General features: G+C 43.6%; 1 protein-coding gene across 1 annotated transcript in view; it reads left to right on the top strand.

The window, feature by feature from the left end:
• celsr2 (cadherin, EGF LAG seven-pass G-type receptor 2) overlaps window positions 1–12,587 on the top strand; it is a 54,860-nt gene that overhangs the window by 18,773 nt on the left and 23,500 nt on the right. The window contains exons 2-3 of the mRNA XM_071520735.1: window positions 582–1,301; window positions 8,309–8,531. Of these exons, the coding sequence (XP_071376836.1) occupies window positions 582–1,301; window positions 8,309–8,531 (943 nt within the window). The remainder of the gene's footprint in view (window positions 1–581; window positions 1,302–8,308; window positions 8,532–12,587) is intronic.

The following is a 12,587-nucleotide window of genomic DNA, read 5'->3' on the forward strand; positions in this document are numbered from 1 at the left end:
GAGTAAAAAAAAGTGTTTGATGTTAAACAAAGTGTTGATTTAAACACATTCTGAGGTATTCTTTTTTTAAACATTCCTTTTTAACTTCTGAGAGCCATTCTCAACTGAAGTTGCAATCACAGTAACAACCCAATGTTTTAAACAGAGATTCTTTAAAAGAAACCTAAGAAACATGTGGACCTAAGGCAAATAACTCTTGGGTATGGTCCTCCACCATGCATGTACCTGCATCTATCCTGCAATAGTGTTGCAGCTGCTGCTGTTGGTGTTGATGCTGTGAAAGCCAGTGACCTTGGTGTTCATTGGACTCAAGTTTAAATGAAAGATAATCTCATCTTTTACAACGATACTAAATGGCCATTTTGGAGGATAATAACGTCCCCTCAGTTCTTAAAATCTGTTTAGGTATGTGTACACATTAATTAAATAAGTCACGCAAGATTTTATATTAAATGATCAAATGTTTGCATCCTTGTCCAAATGGACTCAAGGGCCGTTTTTGGGCCCCAGTCCACTGGTTGGAAACCCTGCTTTAATATTTCATTAATATGATGTTAACAGCCCATTTCTTGTCTTTTCAGATGGCATCCATTCGGTGTCAGCCCAGTGTCTCCTCCAAGTCACCATCATCACAGATGAAATGCTGTCCAACAGCATCACACTGCGGCTGGCCAACACCTCCCAGGAGCACTTCCTGTCCCTGCTGCTCGCCCAGTTCCTGGACGGTGTGGCCCGCGTCCTTTCTGCCGCCCGCGAGGACGTGGTCGTCTTCAACATCCAAGACGACACGGACGTCAGTGCGCGCATCCTCAACGTCAGCCTGTCTGTGGCTGTGCCTGCGCCCGAGGAGGGCCACCGATCTGCGGGGCTGAGCCGCGCGGGCGACAGAGGCGGGAGAGGCGGGAGAGGCGTTGGAGGCGGCGGCGGAGGGGCAGAGTTTTTTGGCTCTGAAGAACTCCAGGAGAGGCTGTATTTGAACCGAAGCCTGCTGGCTCGGATCTCCTCCCAGCAAGTGCTGCCCTTTGACGACAACATCTGCCTGCGCGAGCCCTGTGAAAACTACATGAAGTGCGTGTCGGTGCTGAAGTTTGACAGCCTGGCGCCGTTTGTCGCATCCGACACCATCCTGTTCCGACCCATCCACCCGATCGCCGGGCTGCGCTGCCGCTGTCCCACTGGCTTCACAGGAGACTACTGTGAGACAGAGATTGACCTGTGCTACTCCAAACCCTGCGGAGCCCACGGGGTTTGCCGCAGCAGAGAGGGAGGCTACACCTGCGAGTGCTTTGACGACTACACTGGTGAGTCCTCAACCCACCTCAAACTTTATTACTGAAGAAGCAATAGCTTTTTTCGTCTTGTCAATCTAATCTTATGGCTTGTTTAACCAATTTTAGAGTCCATGAGATGCTATACTGAATGGCACACCTGTCTTCAAATGTGTTAAGCAACAATGGTTCTCCTTCAAACACAACCAGCAGTCACAGAAAATGAAAGGACAGAATTTGTGCCAAGCTGTCCAAGCCTAGCTGTCAAAATGTTGATTTCTTTCCCTTGTCTAAGATCCCATGGGATTTTATTATGTCTGCGTCTGTTCCACTCACTCCCATCCTCAGCTCTTTATTGAACCTGGCCATTTGTAGACTGTCTAGCATCCCATACAGTTCTGTAGACAAAGGCAGCGTGATGAGTTATTGATCTGATAATCCCGGTTGCAGTGAGCCATAGCAGAGGTAAATGCGAACAAGTCTGTAAGGGTATAGCTACACATCTCTGTGACTTCAGAGGTACAGATTGCCTTAATTGGAGCTGGATGCAACATCAATTTAATCTATTGTTCAGTTGGTTTTCAAACAGTTTATTTACTGGCCTAGGAGAAGTTAAGTGGTTAAGTGGTTGGCTTGTGTTAAAGATCTAGTTTGCCCCAGCAAACAGGGATTTAAACATGGGATATTTTAAAAACTTAAAATGTATCTTGAAACTATAAAAGGTCTGTTTATATTTGCATCGTCAGTAAACATTGGAATAATTCATTTTGCGTCGGTTTTGGTGGGATCTGTAAGTTCCAAAAAGCTAATTTTATATTTGTATGTCCCGCCATTAAATACTCTATATGCCTACATACTTACCCATACCTACACTCCCCCAGAATTTAGTTTGGAGCGCTCAGCGTGGGCTGTGTTTCAAAACAAATACCCAAAGAGCAGGGCAGCAGGATGATATAACAAAGCTCTGTTTCCTCTCATTGCCCATTGTGGAGGCTGAGCTCTTGCAGAGGGAGCATCACTTGGTGTTGAATGTGCTAGCAGTTTGGCTGTCCATAGGAGTAGTGCTGAGAGGACTAAAGGAAGGAAATTATTAATTATAGATGGCTACAGATGGAGAGTGTCTCCTGGCTGTAAAATGCCCCATGGTAAAAAAAATACCTTGGATAAAAACGCTCACAGAGCACACAGTATATCGAAACGTTACAGGATAGATGCAGCTGAAAAATGTTCTGAAGCTCCAGTTTTTAGTATTAATGAACCACTTTGATGCAATTTATTACTGTCGGTTGCAGAATTGGTAACCAATTGCTGGTTTGCTTTTTTTTTTTTTAAACTGAAAGTGGATTAAAGCAGGAATTGTTATGCAGTCTTTACTCCAAAAATTATGCACATCCTCAAAGGGTTAAAGACTGTCTGCTCTCACTCTTTTTATAGTTAAGGGAAAAAGGGAGAAGCTGAAGAAGAGTGTAAAAGGGGAAGGAAATTAAAATATGCTAATATGTATGAATATTAGGGTAGTTGCCCCCTCTCTTTGTTGAGAGGTTATGTGGGTCAAAATCCTGACTTTTTAATTTTGCCTTTAGTCTTTTCCATGGCTGTTTTCCATGGGTTTATCTCAGAAATAATGTATGTCGTTATTATATATCTATTATTTAGAATGATAGTTCAGTATCAACTAGTCATTTGGGGCAAAATCATTACTTTTAAAGCTCATGCACCGTGCAAGTATTCAGTAGCCAGTGATCTGGTGAAGGGCCACTTCACTTCCCCCTTCGTCAAATGAGATGATCTATATTACCAGATGAATGATAACTTCAATTATCTCCAACATTGCCATTTGCTTCCAAATGAAATCATGCCAGTTTAGAAATTGCTAATTTTCCACACAAATTTCCCTCAAGGTATGTCGAGACAATCATTGTTTCACTAAGGCTGTTGCCTCCATTATGCCATGTCAGTCTTAAAAGGTTTTTCTCCTTTTTATGCCCGTGTTTATGAAGATTGAAATAGTGCCGGCCTCTGAGTGTGTGGGCTCAGTCACTCACAGCCAGGCCGAGTGGCACTCACATATTCTTACGCACGGCTGTGGGCGTCAGCGCTGAACTATAGGTGCTTTTGATGTGAATCGAGAGAGAGGGAGAAAGAGCGTGTGAGTGGGTGAAGTGGCCGTGTTTTCATTCTATTGGAAGCGGTCCCTGACACCGGGGCATCGACCACAGTTATCTCCATCACATCCATTAGATCGGGGTGTGGACCCAGGTGTCGTTACGTCCAATCTGCTGGACTTGCCAAGTTACCAGAGAATGAGTACGGCTCCATATGCTTTTGTAAGTCGATGATTTAGGACGTCTGAACCATCCTGCCAGGCTCGGTCTTCTGTCTGATCAAACAAGGTCATTCAGGCAGCTTTGAAAGGGCCGGTTTTATGTGATGGATTTTCCTCTGTAATCTACAACTCCCACTGTTCTGCCTCAGTGAGTGTTGAATTCACCAATCTCCCCACTGCGCTGAGAGCCTCACTGTGTTGTGGCTCAATAGCTCGGTGTGCGTGTGTGTCTGTGTGTGTGCGTGTGTCTGTGTGTGTGTGTGTGTGTGTGTGTGTGTGTGTAAGTGCTAAATTGCTCTCTCCATGTGATGTGGGTGGGTAGGTAAGTGCTGAATAGCTGTGATCGTGTGTGTGTAAGAAAGGATGGACAATCTGTGGAATGTCTCTGTTATGTGTTATGGTGTGTTACGGCGTGTGTGTGTGTGTGTGTGGTGTGGAACTGTTGGCCCGTAGGCATTGCCAGATGGTAGTAGGATAGAAAGCAAGAAAATATAACGGCCATCATCTTCGCTGTTCCTCAGAGGGAGTGAATGATGAAGCTTGGCTGAGTCAGTCTGTAGGTGCAGGACGGAGACTGGAACTCTACTCTAACCTACTTTACTTCTCATATATGTTTCTTTCTAAACACACACCATGAGGAATACTCAAAGAAGACAGTCAGTCAGTATGGAAATGGGCTGACTGAAACGTATCCTGCATGTGTCCTTAATATTTCACCAGCTAAAAAGTCTCTGGTCAAAAAGTGAATATCGGACACTGCCTCAAACACTTATTGTTGATTTCGATCTACCCAAAAGCATTTTAGCCTGTTTTGTCTTCCAGACAATGACATGTGATGTGATGAGAGGGTGAGATTGCAGATGTACCTATGGGGTTGTCACATGTCTTGTTATTCACCTTAAGAATCCTCTGTGGACTAGAACTGTCGCTGAAATCAGCTTTGCGTATCCTCACACTCAACTCCTTGTGGTAGGAGAGGCTGGTGGTGGAATAAGCCCGGTGTCAGCGGTAGTGAAAGTGGATCCCGGTCTCGACTTCCCTGAGCTCTGTGCCGCCGGCGTGTCCTCAGGGATCCACCCACTCCGTTTCACTTAGGAGGAGAGATGATGCACTTCTGTTACCTAGCAGCCCAGAAACACTTGTTCCAGGTTTAGGATCTCTAAGGGAACTTCCTCTGCAGGAGGAATGGGTCATACGCCTTTAGTATATATTTACACAAGCCGTTTTCAGCATGCTTGTTCTCTGTGAACACCATATAGTCAGAAACAATACACTTTTTCAGGTTTTATTATTGTCTTTTTCGATCACCTCAAACTCCTCTTTAATAAGAATAAGAACCAATTCTTAAATGCGGTAGGGATTATTTCAGATGTGGATATCAAGGTAATTAAGTTTTATTTTTTCTTTCGAGTCTTTTACGTGTGTTGAAGTTGGAGGGTGTCCATTCAGAGAGCCACGTAATTATTAGTTCTCTTTCAATGTGATGATCCTCCAGGATCTTATATATGGTAATTGGAGTGTTCCAAAGTCCTACCAATCCATTTTGGAGATAAATTATCACCTGGTTTGTATCTGCCTTGATTTTGTAATTTTCCTGTAATTGTTATTGTGAGCAATAATGCTTATCGAAAATGCTTATCTACCAAGTTTATTAACCAACAATTTGAAACTGAAGAAACTTTAGAAGGAGGGTGCTGCAGCATCTCCTCCTGTCTAAACAGCAGTGTGATCTCTCGGAGCTACCTGTGTGTTTTGCTAGCCTTAATGATTCATGCTGGCAGTAAACAGAGAGTGTGGGCACTGGATGGACCTGGAGGGGCGTAAGTAGAGCAGAGGAAATGCTGCTTAAATAATTGATCAGGATATTCTGTGGAATTGTGACCATGAGCTGACAAGCCCCTCCCTCCTCGCTGTGCCGCTCACCTAGCAACACAGAGCTGCTGTTTGAAGACGTGCACCTGTGGCAGGGGACAGGGGGGGTCCCATATGAATCACTAACACAGAAAAACAGAGCCAATGTTTTCTCCCAGTGCACAGTCCAGACAATAAAGCTGTGCTCAGGTGTCAACAGTGAGGAGACCAGATGCTTAACGTCTTATTACTGCATTTGGTGATTTTTTTCAGACACTTGACTGTCACAGACAATACAGTTGAATGTGCAAGTTCCAAAGTAAAGCAGGTGTGAAAACTGAAATGCTTTATTTTAATGATGTACTCCTATTTTAAAACCTTTCGTATTGATGCGGCCCGTCTAAAGTGACTCTGAGGTCGTACCATCACAGTGTCTCTGTTCAGTGCAGTACGGTTTGCTGAAGCACTGTTTGACTGCTTAAAGAAACATAAGTAGTTTACTGCCTACAGCAAGTTGCTGAATTAATAACAAGTCCGCTAGAAGCTAGCTCTGTAATAGAAAGGGTTTGTTTTTCAGCTGATTAGCAGTAGCTGCTTGTCTTTACAGACCATCAGCAAGAAAATGTTAACAAATTGTCCTAAGTTGCCAGGGTAGAGTGGATATTGGCTTCATTTTGTTGCTTTTGGAAGTGAGTGCAATGAAGTAATGGCACCATGACACATTAGAGCTGTTAATCCCTGTCTTTTGAATTCACTTTCTTTCACTGATAATACAACAGAGAACAGCCATCATCTTCGCTATTCTTCAGAAGGAGTGAATGATTAATCTTGGCTGAGTCAGTCTGTAGATACAGGACAGACTGAATAACACTACACTAATCTACATTACTTTTCATACTGTATATGTTTCTCTCTAAACATACCCCATGAAGAATACTCAAACAAGACTGTCAGTATGAAAATGTGCCAACTGAAACTTATTATCCTGCATGTGTCCTTAGTGATATTTCACCAGATAACAGCTGCCTGTGCTTAAAAAGTCTCTGGTTAGATTATATTATTCAGTTCAAGAATTAAGTTATTTTCAGTGACTTTAAAGTCTCATCCATAGCTGCTTTGAATTTCATTTGAATGAATAGATTTACCCCGACAACAGTAACGAAACAAAGAAACTGGCTTTCAGTTGACTGTGAATAGAGTGATTAATAGTCACAGTGTAAATAAAAGGCTTGTTTATCGATGGTCTAGATGAAGATGCATTTTTGTCCGGAGGCTGTGTGTGTGTGTGTGTGTGTGTGTGTGTGTGTGTGTGCGCCAGTGTTACAGTAGCGCTGCACACAGCGGAAGTCTTCCACGCTGCTGACTGAGTGGCTTTGACACAAATTCCAGCTCATGCATGGAAGCATGTAGTCTCGCCTTAGCAACTGCTGCAGCCTCCCATCCGGAGAGTGGAGACAAATGGCACATGTGAGCCGAGGAGGACGGAGCTCCATTCACAGTGACACAGTTTCACTGTCTGCGCGTCTCTCGCTCCCTCACTATACTATCCCTCACTTGTTCACCTCCCTCCTCACTTCCTCCCTCTCGCACACTGTCCCATTCTCTCTTTGTTGGCCTGGTTTGACCCGGAGTCTCAGGCTCATGTGGTAAAGGCTGGAGGTGTGATGTGTTTTGTTTTGCCCCGGGGGATGTGAATCTCTCTTTCCTGGATTGGTTCAGTATGAATCTCCATATACTGTATAGTTAGTGATTCAGTGTAGGGAAGATGCCTTTGAGTAGGTCAGTGATTCAATACAGTTTAATTCATTTTTGATTTGATGTGGTCCAATTTGATCCAATACAATTTGATTCAGTGCTATAAAGAGCAATTCAGAGTTTACCTGTTATGGTGCCCTTATTTTGACTCTAAGCATTATAAATAGGCAAGGCATCTGTGTAAAACAACTGGAATGTCTCACCAGTTGTGCATTTTACTGTGGCACATAATGTACCTCTGTTTGATATTTCTCTGGAGCTTGACAATATAAATGGATTTATCAACATTCCCTACATCTTACATTCTTCCAGCAATGGGAAAAATTCATCCACTGCTAGAAATGTGAAAATATTGCATTCCACCACACCAAAAAAAGAAAAGAAAAAAGAAACGGCGGATAATGTTCCACCGCTGTGGAAGTGACAGCGTTTCTGTAAATGAATCAGATTGTGACAGATTCCATGATGGATGAAAATGCAATGGCAGCACACACAACCACTTACTTTTTGTTTCTGGTTGACATTTCAATGCAAACATAAACTACAAAATACTTGACTGGCTGACGAGACTTTGAATGTGTGACACTCCACTGCTTTGAGCCGTCAAGCTGTTCCACTGAATATTCCCACATCATGTGAATGCAGCATAAACCACAGCCACATTCACAAAGGAAGGGGGGAAACTCATAACTGGATGGAGAAAAAATGTGTGAAATAAAGACACTATAATAGAGAAATCAATATTCTCAATTTTGACTGTTGAATCAGGTTTCCCCGGTCAGAAGATGGCCAATGCTGTTTGTTAACAGTCTCCCCCAGCTTTCACCCCATCCTGTATGTTTGACACAGTGCAGTCATATTTTACACAGTTGGCCTGGTCTGGCAGATTTGAATTGGATATTCGTTATGGCCCGTGTTGGACAGCTGCAGTGTAGCGAATAAAGCCACCGGCCAGACTGAGTGAAAGAGAGAGCATAGCTGTTTGGAGGGAGTCCCTGAGGTGGAAGCCACAGGGACGGCTAGCTAAGGCAGCGCTGCTTGTCACACACGATATTAATCCTCATTGCTCTCTACCTTCCTCCCTCTCCATCTATCTCTCTGTCACCAGGAGAGCGGTGTGAGCTGTCGTCCCGCTCCGGGCGCTGCGCACCGGGCGTCTGTAAGAACGGCGGCACGTGCGTGAACCTGCTGGTCGGCGGGTTTAAGTGCGAGTGTCCGGCGGGCGGCTACGACAAGCCCTACTGCGAGATGACCACCCGCAACTTCCCCCCGCAGTCCTTCCTGACCTTCAAGGGCCTCCGCCAGCGCTTCCACTTCACTCTCTCTCTCACGTAAGTGCCTCCACCTCGCTGCAGCAGGCCTCACCTGGATCTCCCACTCTCTTCCATCCCGCCTCCACAATCTGTGATTCACTTTTTAATCAGCCTCCGCCAGATCGCAGTTTCGCATACATACTCACCAGCGCTAACCTTGAGTGAAGTATGGTTTTGCCTCCAGCCCCCCTTCACATTTATGTAACCCATAATGGTGTTTCATAACAATAATGGAATCACTCAACAGCCATCTTTTGAAGAGGCACTTTGGTATCAGATTATGGTAACTGTGCTATAAATATAGTACCACTGCCACAGTAATATCACTGCCAAAACATAGTAGAGGCATGTGTACTATACTGTATTAAACTGCAACCTATAAAGTGTGAACAGAAGATAAGTGATCAGTGATCAGCCGAAGGATCTGGTGTTTTTGGAGAGGAGCCTTGCATAACAGAGGATATTAATCCCAGAGCCAAGAGTCTGATCTTATTACAGTCAGAGCCACTGGTCACTTTGAACTGTGAGTCAGTGCTTGGCCTATTTCAGCGTTGTCTCTCTCATCAAGGTGAAGCTTGAGATAGGCTGCCGTTGGCTGGGTGTGTGTATATGTATTTGTATGCAACAGGGATATTATAGTTTGGGATTTTTCATCATTTTTATATAGTTTCCTCACATGTGTATCTCAATTTCAGTTTAGTTGTCAGTGTGAGCTTTTTAATTGTTATGTTTTACTTTAGTTATTATTTAGTTTCAGTTCTTGTTGTAGTATTTTTGGTAAGATTGGTATGTTTTAAAGATATAATGATAGATGTCCATAACAGGTGTTTTGTACATGTTTGCATTGGTTTCATGCTGCAGAAATGAAAAGCACCAGCAGACTCAACAGCAATCTGAATTCAGAGCATTTAGCTAAAAATAATCACAAACGGGACTGAGTCAGCGATGGTGTTGGCAGCGCTGGCCAATCCTCCGAGGCCAAGAGTTGCTCATGACGGCCTAACAAGTCGGTCTATAGGAGAGCGTCATCTCATGGTGTGGTTAGCGTTCAGTAAAAATTCACTGCCCAAATCTAATTCTTTTTTTACCCTGCACATACTTTCAGTTTACCTCAGTGCTTTTTAACTCCTAGTTTTCACCTTAGTTTTAGTTTACAATAATAACCTGGGTATGCCATTGCGCACTTAAAGGCTGCTCTCTTACACATCTCTTAGTGCTCTATTACATTACATTACATTACATTACATTACATTACGTTACATTACGTCATTTAGCAGAATACTCGTAAAACTTTAAATCTGTGCCAGGCACTTGGTGTGTTGGAGGTGTATGTGGAGGGGGAGGTGCTCCGAAATGAGCAGATGAGCTGTGACTACTGAGCACATGCAAAGCCAGCGGGGGCCTCCATGTTAATAAGAATCTACCTAAGGCTGACGGAAATACGCCATGTGTGGAAATGTAAGCGACAATAAAAGCGCTCAGTTCTGTTTGATATCGATCACAACAAAGCTTCACCTCTTGGAAGGTATCACAGGGAATGTGCCTGCCATTCTGCTTCACTTATTGTGATGCTTGTCACTTTAGACATGCTTGGCAGGGGTTGACACTCAGAATGGGTGGCGGTGAAAATGATATCCCTTTGTGATTTTAATGGACATGGTCTTTCTTTACATGAGGTTCAGATGGCAGTCGTATAGATGGGGAACTGCACAAACCAGTTTTGAAAAGCCCCAGTGTGTGTTTCACTGACGGGTCAGAGAGCTGTGAAGTAGCTGTTGTGTGAAGGTGCAGATCCTGAAAGCTTGAGGCAGGTGAGCTCAACAAGCAGCTCTGTTACCTGAGAACAGCGCTGATCAGGTTTCTCCCATAAAGAGCTTTTCTAATGACAAACAGCTCGCGATGTGGATCTTGTTTACGCAGAGAGATGCAGCTAATTATAGGTCTCATTCTTTCACAACTTTAGCCATGGAGGTCTACCATTAAGGCTGAGATTTGACAAATAGTGTAAACAACTATAGTGAATAGCATTGAAGTAGAACTGGCCATATTCAAACAGATTTTGGTGGTGGAATTTGTGAGATTGATGATATTTATGTCGGGTTCATCCTCATCTCAATATAACCATCCCTGATATTCTTAATTATTATTGTTGAGGTCATGAACAATCAAAGCATTGTAAAATTCACACCTGCTGTTGGATCATTCATTGATCCAAATGTGCACTGCTCATGACCTGAACATGGAATCGATCATTTTACCAATCTTCAAACCATACAAGAGCACGAGGAAGCAAAATCTTGTTGAAAAAACACTCTAACAATAAGACTTTTTTCTCATCAATTCATGTACTACGGAAGTACTGAAAAGGTAGATTTTTGTAGCATAATTTTACACCATGCTTTATCTATACAAGGTTGTAAAATGAGCCAAAAAACAAAATCAGTTGGGGCTTCTCATATATGTTTTTTTTTTTCTCACCACTGCACACATCTTATTGCATTGCACCATGTAGCGTGCCATGACACTCTTCCTACATAAGGGGCTGGTTGTTATTTTTACTGATGAGTGCCTAATGTGACATGCAATGATGCCAATGGAGCCAGTATTTAGTTCCGGCTGATTACTCTCATAGTTCAGAGGGCTCAGGGGGCAAAGTGGAGCAGCCTCTTAAACCGATACATCAAAACCTAGAAGGCTAAGCCAGAGCTGCTGAAGACTAATCATTCTAAGATGGTATTCTTTATTTTTACTGGACTTATACTTATAGGTAGCCCTCTGACTATTTTGTCTGTGTATTGTCTGTGCTATTATTATCAGTTGGAGGATTGATGTTTGCGCTTTCCTTCTCTGCGCTCCCTTCTGAGGTTGTAATTATCATTTTTCTCAGTAAGCAGGTCAGCAGTGCCGTGCCCCCTGGCTACGCTCCAGCTCAAGAATACTGCGCAAACAGCATTACATGCGGTATACCCCCACCCCCACCGCCCCCCCGAAGGCAGCGGAGAGAAAAAAAACCCTCCCCACGTTCTCTCAGAGCATCCCTAGATATTTGGATTTGTGAATGACGACCTCTTTCTAAAAACAAACCACTCCGATGGAGGCTGCAGCTCAACCCAACCCGACTCAATAGTAGTTGAACTGTGGCACTTGATGAGAAACTGTTTATGCGCCAGAAAAATCACACTAACAATGAAGTTGTGGTTGCATCAGAGCCGGTTTGACTGTAATTGAGTTAAGGTGTTTATACTAGGTCAGCTCATTTGACGGTGCTTTTGATGGATTATTAAGCCGCACGTCAAAGTAGTCAGTAGCAGCCTGGTGGAAATTACAAATGCCAATAAGCCACACAAACGACACGCCTCTCAGTTGTCAGACAGATGTACACAAGCAGCTCATTGTATGGTCCCCAGGGAGAAGGATAATGGATAAATCCTGTTGTTGGTGTTGGATCTTTTTTTTTTTTTTTAACAGTTTCACACATCCCGGTGACCTACTTCATTACATCGGAAGTGGATCAGATTTACGACCACAGACCAAGTATAGTGTGTTATTTTTAAACCGTGTGCTCTCATCCGCATACTTTCATCCCAGGCGGAGGGGAATCGTTGGCAACATGGTCCCGGAGTTTGAACTATATGGAGGTGCAACTGCGTGCTCACATGTGTTGAAATGTGCATTAATATGCAAGGAACAGGCAACGCGCTGGCCCCAGGCGCTCCAGTGTCACCGCCAGACGTAAACACAAATCTGGAATTGAGGTTGTGGTTACGGCATTGGCAGCTGTCTGTATTCTCCTTCATGAGGAAACATATTCTGAAGCGGTAGTTGTTATTACTCTGAACTGTGTCTTCCACTGTAGGTTTAATGCCTTTCCTTACTTAGTAATGCGTTGGCTGTCCCCCACCCGGCTGCTTTGACATTGCCCTAGTTTTCTGTCTCTATGTAGTACATAGTGGGGGTTTTTTTGTTTTGTTTTTTTATGTGACACTGTGGTACCTATTCATGCAGTTTCTGTGTTTCTGGAGTGTGTCATTGGCCGTGACTGTGCTGCAGATATGGCAGATATCTCTTGTCCCT

Source organism: Centroberyx affinis, unplaced genomic scaffold (genome assembly GCF_046629955.1).
Source record: "Centroberyx affinis isolate AG114_WGS23_722 - 3 ecotype Tasmania unplaced genomic scaffold, CSIRO-AGI_Caff_v1 ptg000824l_1, whole genome shotgun sequence".
NCBI classification, from domain to species: Eukaryota; Metazoa; Chordata; class Actinopteri; order Beryciformes; family Berycidae; genus Centroberyx; species Centroberyx affinis.